Consider the following 19,554-nt stretch of genomic DNA (forward strand, 5'->3'; position numbering starts at 1 on the left):
TGAAGGTAAAACTGTGTGATTAGTATCAAGAATTAACCTGAGTCAGGGATGGCCATCAAATTTCCCATCCTAACTTTTAGTGTGATCCCTACCTGATAATCCCACAAACTAACATCAGATCCCCTCCTAGTTGCTGGAGTTTCTCTCTGTATTCTGGGAGGCTAGTTCAAGCTCACAGGTGATTCTGTCGTAATTTAGAAAGAGGCATATTGCTAAAAAGAGATAGTGTTTATTTAAAGCCCTTAATCCTTCTCATCTCTTGGACTAACATGGAATGTTTTCATGCCTTTTGAAGCTCTGCAAATCACTGGAATTCTTAGATCATTGTATTCTTAATTCCAATCAATTTTTTAAGTGTGAAACATGCATTTATTATGAGCCAGTTGATTCTAAAATCATGGTATTTTGACATGCTGTCTTTGTTTTAAAACTTGATTTAATTCATTTGTTTGGCTTCATTAGGTCTCAGTTGTAGCACATGGAATCTTTGTTGCATAATGTGGGATCTTTCCTTGTGACACGTGGGTTCAGTTGCCCCACATGGTGTGGGATCCTCATTCCCTGACCAGGCATCTAACCTGCTTCCCCTGCTTTGCAAGGCAGATTCTTAACCGCTGGACCACCAGGGAAATCTGTGACATGGCATCTTGATTTGAGGGCTTTTTTAAAAATAGTTTTATTTATTTATTTTGGCTGTGCTGAGTCTTCATTGCTGTGTGTGAGCTTTCTCTAGCTGCAGCAAGTGAGGGCTGCTCTCTAGTGTCAGTGCATAGGCTTCTCATTGCAGTGGCTTCTCTCGTTGTGGAACACGGGCTCTCTACAGCGCTCGGGCTTCAGATAGTTCACTAGCTCTCCTTTGGATCACTTCAATGGCCTTTACTCTGTTCATCATTCACCATACTGGTACTCTTCTCATCCATCCTCTGTACAATGCCAGGGTGGCTTTTTAAAAAAATTTTTATTGGTGTGTAATAGATTTACAATGTTGTGTTAGTTTCAGGTGTACAGCAAGGTGATTCAATTATACATGTACATATATTCATTCTTTTTCAGATTCTTTACCTATATAAGTTATTACAGATTATTGAATAGAGTTTCCTGTGCTAGAAGTCCTTATTAGGTATCTATTTTGTAGATAGTAGTGTGTATATGTCAGAGAAGGCAATGGCACCCCACTCCAGTACTCTTGCCTGGAAAACCCCATGGACGGAGGAGCCTGGTAGGCTGCAGTCCATGGGGTCTTGAAGAGTTGGACACGACTGAGTGACTTCACTTTCACTTTTCACTTTCATGCATTGGAGAAGGAAATGGCAACCCACTCCAGTGTTCTTGCCTGGAGAATCCCAGGGATGGCGGAGCCTGGTGGGCTGCTGTCTGTGGGGTCACACAGAGTCGGACACGACTGAAGCGACTTAGCAGCAGCAGCAGCAGCAGCAGTGTGTATATGTTAATCCCAAACTCCTAATTTATCCTCTATCCACTACATTTCCCCTTTGGTAACCATAGGTTTGTTTCAAAATCTGTGAGTCTGTTTCTGTATCGTAAATAAGTTCATTTGTATCATTTTTAAAAATTAGATTCCACATATAAGTAATATTATATGATATTTGTCTTTGTCTAACTTGACTTCACTTAGTATGGTAATTTCTAGGTCCATCCATGTTGCTGCAAATGATACTATTTCATTGTTTTTTTTTTATGGCCAAGTAATATTCCAATATTAAAATTAAAATCCAAGGTATGGATATTGGGTGATGATCTGTGGTCACAATTCACTTCCACCACATCTATCCCTGCCCCAACCTGTTTGGAATCCGTTGAGTTTTGTTTTGTTTTGTTTTTCAAATTCAAAGCTGAGACTAAATTCAAACTTAAGGTCCTATGTTGCCTGGCTACTACCTGCTTCTTTGGCCTCACCTCACTCCATGCTCCCCTTGGCTCCTTTTGGTTCATTGTGTTGGTTTTCAGCTTCTTCAAATGTCTGATTCCCGCTTCAGCCACAGCCCCCAAAGCTCTGTCCCTTTGGCCTCCCCCACACCCCTGTTCACATGCAGTAATCTTTCAGATCCCAAATCCGTCATCTCTGCCCAGGAAGGCCTTCCCCATACCCTCACATGGAGTCATTGCTGCTGTCCTGTGACACGATTCTCCTTCAGAATGCTATACAAGTATGGACTTCCATTTTGTGTGTGAAAATGTTTTCAGAAGGACAGTAGTCTTGAAATAAGACAGGATCTTATTTCCCTGTCCAGGGATTGAACCTAGCTGCCAGTCTACCAGGGGTAGAGACTAGAAGCAAAGTTCCCTGATTCTTACCCCATTTGAAAGCAAAAATGTTTCAAGGAGGCAAAAACTGCAAAACAGTTTATTATTAGAGACACAGCACAACATATGGGAGAGCACGCAGAGAAACAAGTTTATTTATGTACATCAAAAGCAGGGCAGAAATACATACCTGGAGAGGAGTGCAAAAGTCCTGAATGAGGAGCACAGAAGCTATATAGAAATACACACCCAGAGAGAAAGGGTATGGGTATCCTCCCTAATGAGGAGGAGCACATAAAGAGATAATTTAAATCACTTACATAGGGCAGGCCTTCTGGGTCTTTGTTTACATTTGGCCAATTATCATGTTTTTTTCTTCTGAATTGTCCTCCTTGGACCCTCCCCAACATGCATGTGCATCTTTTTGCTAATATGGATCCCACTAGTATTATTATTATCATTTGTTTAATATCATTTTCCTAGCTTGCAATTAATATTTTATTGAAAATAATTTATAGCCTTGGCATCTGTAATAAACACAGCAAGCTGTAAGTAGCAGCAAAGCTGTTTCAGGTCCAGTCCTCTGCCTGGAGAGATGCGTAAACATTTGGAAGTCCCACTTTTGCTTCTGAGATGCATTTTCTTGGGATTATACCATCCATTTGATAAGAGCAAGCACTTTCTATTCTGTGTGTTCTACTAGAACTTTCTTTGATCTTTAAATGTTGGGAAATGGATTATAGGGCAGAAAATACTAGGCTTCAGGTTTCTAGGTTGGAATCTTCCTCTGCATTAATTGCAGTAGAAAAGGACTTACCTTTATAGGAACCCTCTCTGGCATGTCCCTCCTTTTCAAGAAGGCTGCTCAAATCATGTTTGTGACACACTCTGAGGTCCAACAAGGAATGACTCTGAGTTACCTAAAATTAACCAGCCTATGGAGGCAGAGCACAGAGTTCTGCATTCCATTCTTTACCCAAATTATGTACAACCCCTCTGCCCCCCACCCACCCGTGGGGATGAAATAAAGGGCTGGCAAGTTCAGGGTAGGATGGGATAGGAACCCTTGAGCAAAGCCTGAGGGCAGATAAAAAGTCAGGGTGTGGAGATAACCAGAGGCCAAAATGCAGTATTTGGGGGCAATCTCAAAAAAACAGAATGATATGTGTTTGTTTCCAAGGCAAGCCATTCAATATCACAGTAATCCCAGTCTATGCCACAACCGCTAATGCTGAAGAAGCTGAAGTTGAACAGGTTCTGTGAAGACCTACAAGACCTTCTAGAACTAACACCCAAAAAAGATGTCCTTTTCATCATAGGGGACTGGAATGCAAAAGTAGGAAGTCAGAGATACCTGGAGTAACAGGAAAATTTGGCCTTGGAGTACAAAATGAAGCAGGGCAAAGGCTAACAGAGTTTTGCCAAGAAAACGCACTGGTCATAGCAAACACCCTTGTCCAACAACACAAGAGACAACTCTATACATGGACATCACCAGCTGGTCAATACTGAAATCAGATTGATTATATTCTTTGCAGCCAAAGATGGAGAAGCTCTATACAGTCAGAAAAACAAGACTGGGAGCTGACTGGCTCAGATCAAGAACTCCTTAATGCTAAATTCAGACTTAAATTGAAGAAAGTAGGGAAAACTACTAGACCATCCACATATGACCTAAATCAAATCCCTTATGATTATACACTGGAAGTGACTAGTAGATTCAAGGGATTCGATCTGATACAAAGTGTTCCTGAAGAACTATGGATGGAAGTTCGTGACACTGTACAGGAAAAAGAAATGCAAAAAGGCAAAATGGTTGTCTGAGGAGGCCTTACAAATAGTTAAGAAAAGAAGAGAAGCTAAAGGAAAGGAGAAAAGGAAAGATATATCTATCTGAATACAGAGTTCCAAAGAATAGCAAGGAGAGACAAGAAAGCCTTCCTCGGTGATCAATGCAATGAAATAGAGGAAAACAATAGAATGGGAAAGACTGGAGATCTCTTCAAGAAAATGAGAGATACCAAGGGAACATTTCATGCAAAGATGGGCACAATAAAGGGCAGAAGCGGTATGGACCTAACAGAAAGAAGATATCAAGAAAAGGTGGCAAGAATACACAGAAGAACTATACAAAAAAGATCTTAATGACCCAGATAACCCCAATGGTGTGATCACTCACCTAGAACCAGATATCTTGGAATGCGAAGTCAAGTGGGCCTTAGAAAGCATCACTATGAACAAAGCTAATGGAGGTGATGGAATTCCAGTTGAGCTATTCCAGATCCTAAAAGATGATGCTGTGAAAGTGCTGCACTCAATATGCCAGCAAATTTGGAAAACTCAGCAGTGGCCACAGGACTGGAAAAGGTCAGTTTTCATTCCAATCCCAAAGAAAGGCAATGCCAAAGAATATTCAAATGACTACACAATTGCACTCATCTCACATGCTAGTAAAGTAATGTTCAGAATTCTGCAAGCAGGGCTTCAACAGTACGTGAACTGAGAACTTCCAGATGTTCAAGCTGTATTTAGAAAAGGCAGAGGAACCAGAGATCAAATTGCCAACATCTGTTGGATCATCAAAAAAGAAAGAGAGTTCCAGAAAAACGTCTACTTCTGCTTTATTGACTATGCCAAAGCCTTTGACTGTGTGGATCAAAACAAACTGGAAAATAATGAAAGAGTTGGGAATACCAGACCACCTGACATGCCTCCTGAGAAATCTGTATGCAGGTCAAGAAGCAACAGTTAGAACTGGACATGGAGTAACAGACTGGTTCCAAATTGGGAAAGGAGTACGTCAAGGCTGTATATTGTCACCCTGCTTATTTAACTTATATGCAGAGTACATCATGAGAAATGCTGGGCTGGATGAAGCACAGGCTGGAATCAAGATTGCTGGGAGAAATATCAATAACCTCAGATATGCAGATGACACCACCCTTATGGCAGAAAGTGAAGAGGAACTAAAAAGCCTTTTGATGAGAGTGAAAGAGGAGAGTGAAAAAGTTGGCTTAAGCTCAACATTCAGAAAACGAAGATCATGGCATCTGGTCCCATCAGTTCATGGGAAATAGATGGGGAAACAGTGGAAACAGTGTCAGACTTTATTTTGGGGGGCTCCAAAATCACTGCAGATGGTGACTGCAGCCATGAAATTAAAAGACGCTTATTCCTTGGAAGGAAAGTTATGACCAACTTAGATACTGTATTGAAAAGCAGAGATATTACTTTGCCAACAAAAGTCTGTCTAGTCAAGGCTATGGTTTTTCCAGTGGTCATGTATGGATGTGAGAGTTGGACTGTGAAGGAAGCTGAGCACCGAAAAATTGATGCTTTTGAACTGTGGTGTTGGAGAAGACTCTTGAGAGTCCCTTGGATTGCAAGGAGATCCAACCTGTCTATCCTAAAGGAGATCAGTCCTGGGTGTTCATTGGAAGGACTGATGCTGAAGCTGAAACTCCAATACTTTGGCTACCTCATGCGAAGAGTTGACTCATTGGAAAAGACTCTGATGCTGGGAGGGATTGGGGGCAGGAGGAGAAGGGGGTGACAGAGGATGAGATGGCTGGATGGCATCACCGACTTGATGGACATGAGTTTGAGTGAACTCTGGGAGTTGGTGATGGACAGGGAGGCCTTGTGTGCTGCGGGTCACAAAGAGTCAGACACGACTGAGCAACTGAACTAACTGACTGAGTATTGAGTCGAGTTTCCTGTGCTATACCGTAGGTCCTAGTCTCTTTTATATTATTAAAAAGCGTATTAAAAAGCAGAGATGTTAAAAAAAAAAAAGCAGAGATGTTACTTTGTGACAAAGGTCTGTCTAGTGAAAATTGTGGTTTTTCCAGCAGTCATGTATGGATGTGAGAATGGACTATAAAGAAAATTGAGCACCAGAGAATTGATGCTTTTGAACTGTGGTGTTGAAGAAGACTCTTGAGAGTCCCTTGGACTGCAAGGAGATCCAACCAGTCAATCCTAAAGGAAATCAGTCCTGAATATTCATTTAAAGGACTGATGCTGAAACTCCAATATTTTGGCCACCTGATGCAAAGAACTGACTCACTGGAAAAGACCCTGATGCTGGGAAGGATTGATGGCAGGAGAATAAGGGGATGGGATAGAGGACCAGATGGTTGGATGGCATCACTGACTTGATGGGCAAGAATTTAAACAAGCTCCAGGAGTTGGTGATGAACAGGGAAGCAGTTCATCACCAGAAGCAGAAGCATCACGTGGTGTAGTCCATGGGGTCGCAAAGAGTTGAATATGACTGACTGAACTGAACTGAAAGGCAGGAACACAAGTGCCCAGTTCCCAGAGGCCAGACAGAAACAGAAGGTGAGTCTGGGGCTGAAGCCAAAAAAGCAGAAGATGATGAATTCCTCAGTGAGCTGCTAGGCCTGACCTGGGAGAGTGCCTGAGAGGGCAGCCATAGCAGTGGCTGCTGGGAGCATATGTGGCCCGTTTGTCCACATGAATCAGGTTCATGAAATGACCATGAGCAGAACTGGCTTCCTACTGTCTCTCCATTTGTGCAGGAGCCTTTTGCTGGACACTTGGAATGCTTATCACTGAAGCACACAATTAGGACTTGGTTTGGTAAGTTTAAAGACCATGACATAATGAGATCTTTCATAAAAGAAAATGGTGTCAGTGCAAAATATACAGGGACCATTTTCCTGAAGAAATGCTTTACAGAACAGCACCCTGGTGCAATTACACATCAGATTGATCCAGCCTTATAATGATAAAATTCCATCTCCATAGGGTTCAGAGTGTTACTTAAGAATCTTAAATATGCTGTCAGACAGTGTCTGGAAAAGGAAAAAAATTCTTACTCCTTTTTTTTACTTCCTTTCCAAAATATCTAACTAAATAAAAGTAGAAATGAATGGATTTTTCACATTTCCTTCACACATTGAATAATAATGACTGTGACCTGGATTTTTTTGGTCTGCAAAGTAAAATATATTCCAAAAATTCAACATTCATCTTTACAGCTGATTCTGTATTTTTAGAACTTGTGTTTTCCACACTTATGTAATTGGCTATTAACTTTAATGGAACAATTTTTAAAAGTCAGGAGCCAGTCCTATGCTGGGGTGCTTGGAGAGATTCGGGAGGTTAGTTTGCTCATCGCTTTGTGCTCATTCAGAACGGCCTCGGGAGCCAGCCAGAAGGTCCAGTCCCTCTCCTGTTTTCAAAGACTTTGCAACCCCACTTTTTCACAATCTGACTTCTCATTCCACTCCTGCCTTGTGACCTCATTTTATCTTTATGAGACTTGGGATGAGTGAAAACAATAACAGGTTACCATTTTATGAGGGCTTCCCGGGTAGTGCTAAAGAATCCACCTGCTAATGCAGGAGACATTAGAGACGCACGTTTGATCCCTAGGTCGGGAAGATCCCCTGGAAGAGGGCATGGCAAACCACTATAGTATTCTTGCCTTGAGAATCCCATGAATAGAGGAGCCTTGTGGGCTACAGTCCATAAGGTCTCAATGAGTCAGACATGACTGAAGTGACTTAGCATGCACGCACACATTATGAAAAGGCAGTGCCCCCAACCCTGCTTTGGTTTAAGGGTTCCCTGTGTCGAAGGAAGCACCACCTCCTCCTAGTAACCGTGATCAGAAACCTGTGCCTTACCCTGGATATCTTCCCTTCAGTACCCATTTGCAGTCCATCACCAGACTTTATTTCACCTCCCAACTATGTCTCAAAGCCACTTCCTTCTTTCCACTCCCCACCACTGCTTGGGTCTGGGTTACCATGATGGTTAATTCTCTTTGTTTCCTTGCTCCTGGGCTCTAGTACCCAGTCAGTATTTAATCAAACGTGAATCCAGACATTGCCGTGAGTGTGTGCTTTACATCCACCAGCAGTTGACTTGAAGTAAAGAGAATAACCCTTGATAATGTGAGTAGGCCTCCTTCATTCAACTGATTTCCTTAAAAGCAAAAACTGAAGTTTCCCAGAAAAGATGTTCTGTTTCAGGATTGCAGCATCAACTACTGCCAGCCTGCCCTGCAGAGTTTAGACTTGCCAGCCCCCATGACTGCATGGGTCAATTCCCTAAAATAAATCTATATAGATAGATATCAGTGTTAATTGACTCTTATTTCTGCTTCTCTGGAGAGCCCTAACTGATAAGAGCTGCTCAGGATCTCAACTGTTACCCCTACTGCTGCTGCTAAGTCGCTTCAGTTGTGTCTGACTCTGCGCGACCCCATAGACGGCAGCCCACCAGGCTCCCCTGTCCCTGGGATTCTCCAGGCAAGAACACCGGAGTGGGTTGCCATTTCCTTCTCCAATGCATGAAAGTGAAAAGTGAAAGTGAAGTCACTCAGTCATGTCCAACTCTTAGCGACCCCATGGACTGCAGCCTACCAGGCTCCTCCATCCATGGGATTTTCCAGGCAAGAGTACTGGAGTGGGGTGCCATGGCCTTCTCCAACTGTTACCTCTAGTTATCGCCTAACTGGTGTTCTGGTTGTCTGTTGCTGCATTATAAATTGATGACTTGTGACTTCCTTTGCAGTCCAGTAGTGAAGACTCTGTGCTGCCACTGCAGGGAGCACAGGTTTGATCCCTAGTCAAGGAGCTAAGATCCCACATCCTGTGCAGCTTGGCCAAGAAAAAACACAAAAACGAAAGGCAGTTGACTTAAGGCAATGATTTCATACTCTCTCACAGTTCCATTGGCTGACTGGGCTGAGCTGGGGGACTCTTCATCGAGGGCTGTCTTATGTTTTGTAGTCGGTGGTTGGCCTGGGCTGGGCTGGACCCCCACAGTGGCCTGCTCCCACAGCTGGTGGTTGATGTTGACTTTCGTAGGAGCTCAGCGAGGGCTGCCATTTATATTGCCTGCAAGAGACACTTTGCTTGTGACCTGTGCTTCTTACAGCTTCCTGTCCAGAGACTGAATGTTCCAGGAGACTCAGGCAGAAGCCCCAAGATTTTTATGACCCAGAACACCACTTATGCTGTGTTCTGTTGATCACAAGAGTCACAGAGGCCAGCCCAGATTCGAGGGAAGGGCTTTGAGATTTTATTTCTTAATATGAGGAATACCAAGCATGCATAGGAAGAGAAGGAACTGGTAGTGGTCATCTTTGGAGACCATCTTCAGTACTGGGTCACTGCCATATCCTCCTAACTGACCACACCAGTTTATTCAATCCCCCCTCCCCTGACTTGTCCTCCCCACTAGAGCTAGGGGATGACCCTGGCAGATCTCACTGTGTCCTTGCCATAACTAGACCTTCAATGACTTGTTCTTTCCCATAGAAAGAAGTGGAATTGTTCCCCTTATCTTACTTCTGAGACTTGTCCTGATGCAGTTCTTCACGGTTCCCTACCACGCACTCTACCTTCCAATGCCAGCCAGAGTTTCTTCCAGCAATTTGCATGTTTCATGTTCTTTCTCCTCCCAGCTTCCACATGCCCTGTTTTCTGTTTCTCAGTGTCTTTCTCTGCCTTACTTGTCTCCCTTTATAGTAAGGCCCCTACATACGAACCTTCAAGTTTTAAGCTTTCAGAGATACGAACTTGCATTTTCATGTCCAATTGTGTAAGTTAGTTCACATATCCAGCATGCTTTTCAAGATGCTGTACTGTAAGATTTAAAACGTTTTTATTTACTTTTTGTGTTTCTTTCTTACATATTATTTGTGTGAAAAGTATTATAAACCTTTGACAGTACAGTAAAATACAGCCAATCATGCTAGTTGGGTACCTAGGCTAACTTTGTTGAACTTACGAACAAATTGGACTTAAAAACGTGCTCTCAGATTGCAATGGTAAATAAGTCCCTTGATTTGTGCAGGTACTTATGTTTTAAAACTCCTTTTCCTAGGACCCTCATTAGACTCTTAAGGAATGGATCCCAGAAAAAGGCAGCTCTTTAGTCTCTGACTTACCCTGCCTGCCACATGTCTCATTAGGGAGTCTCAGAGAGTTTGATAAACAGAAGACAGGCCTGTGAGCCCTGGGCTGGGACACTTGGGTAGTTAGTATTCAGTGTCCTATAGTGTCTTGTACACTGTGAGCCTTAAGCCATCATTAACATTTCATGGAAATCTGGGAAGCATCCCATTTAAAACTAAAGAATTTTGACCAGGGACTCAAAATGAACTGGAAAAAAAAGTGAAGATGAAAACCAGGGAAACACTCAGCACCTATAGTGGTAAAAGAAAAAGGAATTTCTTCAATTTGAACAAAAATCTCTGCCTCCAAAGTATTTCATTAGACCAACTGTGATGCAACTTGTACATCTTCAGATTCCACCTTTATAGGTCAAGGCTAAAAGTATTAAGCCTTGACCAACCTACTTCTTGAGAGTGATAGCTTATGGTGAACTATGTCAGATTTGTGATCTCTGAAGAAGATTTAGTTTCAGGACCAGGGACCAGGCTTTATCACTCAAGAGCTTTTGTATAGCAAAGTTTTATTAAAGTATAAAAAGGGACAGGGAGAGCTTCTGACATAGACATCAGAAGAGGGACGGAGAGTGCCCCCCTTGCTAGTCTTAGCAACAGAGCTATACACTTTTCAATTGGTTATTAACAATAAATCAAAAGAATGTCTCAAGGCTGTAAAGGTCTTAACAGACCCACTCCCACAATAAATATTTGAAGATAACAGGATTAGAACTAATAATAGAAAGATCTTACTAGACCTGCTCCCATAATATACATTCTAAGGTGACAGGATTAGTCAGAAGATTCTCAAGAAGGAGAAACATGTCCTCAAGCAGGGTACATTGTTGTTATATAATCATTGGTACAGAGTTTAAAGAAAAGCATATCCTTGAGCAAGATAAGTTGTTTTTTTGTTTTGTTTTGTTTTTTTTTTAAGATAAGTTGTTTTGTTGTGCAGTCATCAGCTCTGGGCTTAAAGAAAAAAAATTTTTTTTTGTCCTTTTCCTTGAGAACTCCAGATTCCAATCTCCTCCTCAAGAGCCCGGGACCCCTTTCTTCTCCTCAGGGACCTTGGACTTCTTATCATCTTGCCTAGGAACTGACTCTCTCAAGAGTGAAGCACTCTGAAAGGAAGTAAGCTGTTTCTAGATTTGGAAATCTGTGCAGTATAGAGGGTCTCCAGTCTTTTCCTAACCCACTCCAGTGTTCTTGCCTGGAGAATCCCAGGGACGGGGGAGCCTGGTGGGCCACTGTCTGTGGGGTCGCACAGAGTTGGACACAACTGAAGTGACTTAGCAGCAGCAGCAGCAGTCTTTTCCTGGAGGTGGAAGGGAGTAGATTTCTTTTTGGAACTGGATTGTGTGGATAAAGTTGCTGAAAGCATGACGGAGCAGGATTAGATCATCATCAAGCCAGGGGTTTCTTTTCCATTAAATTCTGGGACACAGTGTCTGGACCACTTGATAACCCTGATCCCGTCCATCGGCGACCATGGACACCCTCTGTGTAAAACAAGAACCTTGAATGTCTCAGTTATATAGAGGGTTTGAAGCATTCACATGTAAGATTTTTTGCAGTCTTTGAGTTGTGTCTGGACAGGTTGTCAGCGAGGTGCTACCAGCATTATTTTGGGAGCCACTATGTCGTTTGGTGCCTTCTGGAAAGCATTCTAACGGAAAAAGCTCAAAGTCAAGCATTACCCACCCAATGTACTCTAATGTAAATTGCAGAGAAGTGAATGTTAGAAAATGTAAGTTAACGTAAGGTAACAACCTTGGTCTTATCACAGTAAACTCTCAACTCCTGTTTTCTCATCTCTAAAATAGGAATAATTTTATGTTCTACTTCATACTAAATGTGCAACGCTCTGGAAAGTACAGTGCTTTACAGGGATGGGTTTGTGAATGCCAATCTGGCTGAATATTTACTCTGCATTGGAAAGGGTGAGCTTTTTGACTTTGTCTATGGGTTCAAATGCTAATTCATTCCTGAAACACTCTCACAGACACCCCCCAAAATAGTTTTGCCAGTTCTCTGAGCAACTTGGCTCAGTTAAGTTGATGATGAAATTCACCATCACATCCAGGTAATACCATCAGTGTCCTTTATTTCTTATTTGTCCTGATGCACTCACAATAATGAGCGTGGCAATTTCCCCCTTTATGCATAAAAAGAACAAGCTTGGTGGGCTACAGTCCACGGGTCGCAAAGAGTCGGACACGACTGAGCGACTTCACTTTTGTTCTTTTTATGCATAGAGGGGGAAATTGCCATGCTCATTATTGTGAGTGCATCAGGTTGACTTTGGAGTCACCAAGGGTTAGAATTGACTTTGTTTTTAGGAATGATGGAAAATGGAATAACAGAAATAAAGTTTTATTTTGTTTTGTTTGTTCTAAGCATCTCAGCTCTATACTAGCACTGGCTGTTACAGGGATCTTTACCTTGTAGATGAACTGGGAAATGACAAAGAGCGTAAATTTATAATTCTGCCACTGACTATAAAGGCTTAAAGTGTCACATTAGTAAGTGACCCAACATAGGCTACAAAAATGATGTTTTGGATAATTATTCTGATGTTTTTCCTGGGAAGTTATTATGAGTGTTTAGATGTTTAACATTGATTTTCCCCCCTCTTTTTATTTTTATTTTTTCATTGGCATATAATTGCTTTACGATGTTGTGATATTGTACTTTTTGCTACACAACAAAGTTAACATTGATTTTTGATAGTGATTTCTTTAAAAGTGCAAGGAAGGAATGGCTAAATCGATTCTGATACATTCAGACAATGGAACATGACTCCAGCAATAAAAAGGGACAAGTTACCAACATACACAGCAACATACATGAATGGCAGAAACATTTATACCAAGTGAAAGAAGCCTTACACAAAAGTATATATATGATATGATATTTTAAATTAATTAAATACAAAAAACTTTATTAGAGTACAATTGATTTAAAATGTTGTGTTAATATGATTATGCTTATATAAATTCTGGAACAGGCAAAACTAATGTTTGGTAAAAAAAAAAAAAAAAGATCACGAATGGTGTTGACTTGAGGTGGGGTTGGACTGGAGGTGGACTAGAAGAGTTTGAGAAATTGTTTGGTAGAGTTGGTAATATTCTATATCTTGATAGAGGATTGGGTTACAGGGGTCTCTGCACTTCTCAAAACTCATTGAATACACTTGGGATTTTATTGTATGTAAATTCTACCCCCAAATACATAATAATGTTATACATGCTGAAGTATTTAGGGCTGAAGTCTACTGATACCTTCAATTTACTTTGAATTGTAATATCTGTAACAGCAAATGTGAATTGATGGGTAAATACACATTAAGGCAAATACAGTAAAAAAAAAAATTACTTGTGGAGTCTATCTGGTCATTATTCAAATGCACATTGTCCAGTTCTTTCAAATTTCCCGTGGATTTGAAATTTTTATAATTGAGAATATAATTTCAGAAAATTAGAAAAAAAATTTGGCTGCACTGTATGGCTTGTAGTATCTCAGTTCCCTGACCAAGGATTGAATCCAGGCCACAGCATTGAAGGCACTGAATCCTAACCAGTAGCCCACCAGGGAACTCCCAGAAAAAAACTATTTAAAATCCCACAAAGGGTACTCTGCTTAGTGCTTTTGTGTGTGTATGATGCAATATTCTTTCAAGCACCATATATCCTTAGAGAAATTAAATTACTTGTAGACAGTACTTGAGAATCTATTCTACTGCCTTTCTCAACATGTTTTGTAAGAGATATTTAAAATTATAAATACATAAGGATTTCTGAGTTTGCAGTATGTCACATGAATTGTTATGAAATTAAATTTATCATTAAGAATACTATCATGTTTTTGATGACACATCATTTCTTTTTCAATGTTTTCTTTTGTTGTTCTCCATGATCTCACTTTTAGAAATGGTAGGTTCTGAAATACAGAGAGGGATACTATTTTAATAAGATAAGCTGACTTATAAGAATTCATTTGAAAATCTTGATTTTTACAGTTCAAATAATATCATAGCACTGACTTTTCATACCCTGAAAATTATTGGAATCCAAGATGACTGGAATGTAATTCAAAATGAACAGGACTTCCCTGGTGGTCCAGTGGTTAAGAATTCACTTTGCAGTTCAGAGGACACAGGTTTAATCCCATCCCTGGTCAAGGAACTAAGATCCCATCCACCACAATTAAAGATACCATGTGCTGCAACTAAGACCTGACACAGTCAAAAAAATGAATAAATATTTTTTTAAATGACCATGATAGACCAGAGTGTTGTATTTTTTTCAAAAGAAACAAGTTCAGTAGGAACATATATAAAAGTATACCCTTCAGGACCAAAACCAGTTAAAAAATGTGCAGTGTAGAAGAACCAGTTGGGAATCTAGGGTATCAATACCCACTGAGTATTCACTGTTCCTTGTGCTATGTAGGACCCAACTATAATATATATTTTTAAGTGAACAGAGAAATATGTAAAGGTTTAAAGATGAACAGGATGACTTTAGTGAAAACCGGTCTTAGGAAAAAATCTGAGAGAAGAGGAAATTCTCTAAATGCATCAAGATGGAAAAAGTTCAAGCTTTGCTTGATGATTACCATTTTCATTTACATGAAGTGTTTTTATGGAAAGATTCTGTGAGAAACTAACCAGAGAAGTGGATTTAAGAAAGAGAGTTCAGTTTTGCAAATGACAGAGTCTCTTGACTTCAAGGTTATGAAATTATGATCAAGAGATTATATGGAATCTACATCTCTGGAGAATTACACTTGCAAAATGTAAATTCTGAGTGGTTCTAGATTCACCTGCCAGAAGTTGGGGGTAAACTCAGATGATCCCTGGAAGGACCTTTCTGGGTCTGCATTCTGGCAGTAAGGTGTCACTCCACTAGAACAGTTAACAGACATTGCTTGGCTCTAAATTACTCTAAACTTTCTCTAAAGAATGGCAGCTTTAAATTCGCCTCACTTAAAAATTCACTCTATTAATGTGCATCAGTGCAGTTATGGTTAGCTGTACTGTACTGTATACTTGCAATTTGCTAAGAAAGTAAATCTCAAGTATTCTTACCATAAAAAAAAAGAAAGATAACTATGTGGAGTGATGGAATATGTTGATTAGTTTGATTATGGTGATGAATATACAATATGTGTGAGTATCAAAACATGAACATAAACAATTTGCATTTGTGAATTTTTTTTTTTTTTTTTTTGGCCACGCTGCATGGCTTGCAGGATCTTAGTTCCCTGACCAAGAGATTGAACCCAGGCCCTCTGCCATAATGTCCTAACCACTGGACCACCAGGGAATTCCCTGTATTTGTGAATTATACTTCAATGAAGCTTGAAAAAAATCACTGTTGAATGGTGCTTCTTTTTGTTGAAATTGTCTTGTAATAAATGATTACGTATTGCTTTGGTGATGGTGTGTGATACTGGTCTTAATTTGATTTCTATACTTTTTAATAAAATAATTAGAAAGTATTCTATCATTTTCTTTTTGTGGTTACAACATTATCATGAGAAAGAAGTCTTTATATTTATTTTATATATTTATTTACTTAATTATTTTTGGCAGCACTGGGTCTTTGTTGCTGTGCAAGGACTTTCTCTAGTTGAGGCAAGTGGGAGTCACTCTCTAGTTGCATTGCACAGACTTCTCATTGTGGTGGTTTCTTTTGTTGCAGAGCACGGGGTCTAGGGCACGTGGGCTCAGTAGTTGTGGCTCCCAGATTCCAGAGCACAGCTCAATAGTTGTGGCACATGGACTTAGTTGTTCTACGGCATGTGGGATCTTCCTGGAGCAGGGCTCGAATCCATGTTCGCTGCATTGGCAGGTGGATTCTTTACCACTGGACCACCAGAGAAGTCCCAAGTCTTTATATATAAACCATTATATACTCAGCATTTCCTATGGGTGACTCAGTCCTTACCTGAGTGTGAGTACATTAGTGGTGTTTGCTATTTTATCCTTGCCCCATCCAGGGCCAGTTAGAATGGAATGAGATAAAGATAAAGATACCTTGTGAATGAGGTATCTTCTCTCTGAAAGTCAATATGGCAAAATTCTCTTCTGCATTTTCCCTCCTCATCTCTATTTTGGATTTCTTAATCTTAATCCTTGACTCATTTGTATCCTTATCCTTCACAGAGCAAAACTCGCTTCCTGTTGTGATGCTGTTCAAAACTTCATTGTTTCTCAAAACAACACTCCCATTGGGACCAACATGACGTATGAGGTGGAAAGTAAAAGCAAAATCCAAATTAAAGAAAACATTTTTGATATGTTGCCAGTGGTGAGTGAAAATTTCTTGTGGTTTCTTTGTGTCACCATTTAGGGTGAACATTGTCTCAGATGAAGTAATAACATAAAAATGGAGGAGTTGATTCATTAAAATGCCACACTCTGATGTGTAAGATACGTACGGCGGTCCATTTTCAGCAGGCAGTTTTGAATCCTTGTGGCTCTGCAAGGAATGGTATTTGTATCTTAAATAATAAACTCTTCTAGACCTTGAGTCTTCATGACTCATCCTAGTATGAGATGAAGTATTGGGCTTTCTGCATAGTAATTACCAGGACTTGGGGGAGATAACCATTTTTTACCTGGTTCTTCCACTTGTCAGTTTTGGTGACTAACTCAGTTTTTTCACAGAGAACTGCAGGTTTATGTGACTAATCTTTGGGAAGTAAATACATTAGAATTCCTGGTTAGTAAACATTGCTTCCACTAGACAGGGATTTTTTTTTTTTTAATTTTAAAATTTAAGATGAATTTAGTTTGTGGGAAGCAATCTGAGAAAGATTTAAAATATATGTAATTAAGAAACTCAAATTGACAAAGATGATCATAAAAACAAATGGTGAAAGTGATATAGTTAGATATGAAGGAAGGACAGATAAAAATGAAAAATATAACAATGAAATCAATAGTAGAAAAGATAATTTTTATCCTTTTTTTCTCAGTCAGGGATTTTTATCTAGTGTGTTCACTGATATATCCCAAGTTCCTAGAACATTTCCCAGTGCATAGATGCATTCATTGTATTTTCATTTATTAAACTAAGTAATGATACATTATCATTACAATATAAATCCAAACTTGGGGGAAATTTTTCTCATGAAGAATATCCCACTGCTAATAAACTGTACTTTCAGACATCTTTTTATGATTTCATGAAAAGCAGTTAGGCCACATCAGTGGTCAAAATGGGATCACTTTATATATGCAGTTTACCAACTGTAGAATATTCAGTTCTTACAATTAATTCCGTTATGTTGGTCATTTGACTTCTTTTGACTGTTTTATTGTATGGAAGTTGTTCCAGTTTTTTTCAAAAAAGATTACAATTAAAGGGAAGTATAATTTTCTGGGAACGAACAAAATCAATATAAAGTGTTAGAGAAAAAATATTGCACATTTTCTGGAAGGGAATGGGGACCAATTCATACAGCATTCTGAAAATCCCCTCATGATTAATTGAAATTACTAATAGCTAAAATGATAGCAACTAAAGATGGCTCAGTGGTCAAGAATCTGTCTGCAGTACAGAAGACCCAGGTTTGATCCCTGGGTCAGGAAGATCCCCTGGAGAAGGGAATGGCAAACCACTCCAGTATTCTTGCCTGGAGAATTCCATGGACAGAGGAGCCTAGAGGGCTACAGTCTTTGGGGTCACAAAGAGTCAGACACGACTGAGTGACTGACACTTTCACTTTCAAAGAATATTTATATCCCTTATCAGAGAAGGCCTTGGGGAGGTCCACAGAGAGCAACTCTTTCACCCATGCCATTTTTTCTAGTGTTTTCCTTGCTTCAGGCTGGCCAGAGCAGAGGAACAGCAGGTATTTTTTGCTTCTAATTGGCACCTTGAAAAGAATAATTTAACATAAGCTTGATAATTCTGGATGAGATTAACAACAGCATCCATTTTCCAAATTGATGCTGACTTTTAAAACTGGGGTGAGGAAATTCTGAAGTTAATACAGTAACAACTGCAAAGTGAACTCACTTTTCTGTGTTTCTTCAACATCCCGTCCATGGACACAGCATCCAAAGTGCTTTCCGCACTCCCACCTTGCTGTGTTCTGCTGGGCACACAGTGAGCAAATCGCAGTGTTAGATGCTTTTGGGGAAATGTTGTAAAGTCACTTTCTCCAAAAACTCTGCCAAGTAACTTGAAAAGAAACAACAAAGTTGGTTTTCTTTCTTTCTTTTTTTTTTTGTTTCTCCACTTCATGATATTTTACTTACTTTTGGTCACACTGCAAAGTCATGCAGGATCTCAGTTCCCTGACCAGGGATCAAACTCATGCCCCACTACAGTGGAAATAACCACTGGACCACCAGGGAAGTCCCCAAAGTTGGTTGACAATCAGAATGAGCAACAAGCAGACTGTTGAGTTGCCCAAAGTTGCATTTTATTAGGAGGTTTAAGGGACATTGGAATTTTCATTTATTTAATCTCTTACTGAACATGAGATCTCAAAACATATGGGTTTTTTCTTCCTAGTTGACCAAGAAACCAGAGAAAAATATTCATTATATTAAGTGCTTAATTGGAGATAGGTTCCTCTCAGTAATCTCTTCTATTGGACCATAAAGAGCCTATTTACATTCCACCCTATCTGTAAAGTTCAGAATTTACTGGGTATTGTTTAGTAAACACTGTCTGAAAACAGCTGTTAATAGAAGTTCACTGACTTGCAATAATCAGAGGTATATGAGAACCATTCATTAAAGAGCCAGGCATTCTGCTGGGCATCAAAGCCATCAGGGAAATAAGGCACATCATTTTTAAAAAATTTATGTTAATTAATTGTTTGACCATGCCAAGCAGCATGTGGCATCTTAGTTCCCCAACCAGGGACTGAACCCACCCTGCAATGAAAGTGTGGGTTCTTAACCACTGAACCATCAGGGAAGTCCCAAGGCACATGCTTAAGTTAACCTTTATCCCTTGAATGAGAGCATCTGTAAGATGACAGTGGACTATGAAACAGACTGCCTGGGTGTGAATCCCAGCTCTGCTGCTGTCTAGCCATTACTTAAACTCGTGCCTCCATCTTCTTGTCTGTAAAATGCTCACAAGGCTGTTGTATGGATTCTATGTATCAAGTTACAACTCAGAAAAGTGCTTTTCCCATAAGAAGCACAATATGATTTTTCATTTTTAGGGACAATCCACATGTGCTGAAACATAGTTCTCATCACTTGTTTGGCATCTCCCAATTCAGCATCAGGAGCACAGGGCAGTCAGGTGACTCAGGGTCTGTAGGGCAGCTCAGAAGCACACTGGTCCTGGGGTGTGCTTGTACACTGGACAGGAGGGTTCCCT

At 40.2% G+C, this 19,554-nt stretch overlaps 1 protein-coding gene across 1 annotated transcript in view; it reads left to right on the forward strand.

Moving 5' to 3' along the window:
* Positions 1-19,554, forward strand: part of ST8SIA6 (ST8 alpha-N-acetyl-neuraminide alpha-2,8-sialyltransferase 6) — a 163,678-nt gene that overhangs the window by 125,412 nt on the left and 18,712 nt on the right. The window contains exon 5 of the mRNA XM_027559842.1: positions 16,368-16,512. Within this exon, the coding sequence (XP_027415643.1) occupies positions 16,368-16,512 (145 nt within the window). The remainder of the gene's footprint in view (positions 1-16,367; positions 16,513-19,554) is intronic.

The sequence above is a fragment of the Bos indicus x Bos taurus genome, chromosome 13 (genome assembly GCF_003369695.1).
Source record: "Bos indicus x Bos taurus breed Angus x Brahman F1 hybrid chromosome 13, Bos_hybrid_MaternalHap_v2.0, whole genome shotgun sequence".
Classification (NCBI taxonomy): Eukaryota; Metazoa; Chordata; class Mammalia; order Artiodactyla; family Bovidae; genus Bos; species Bos indicus x Bos taurus.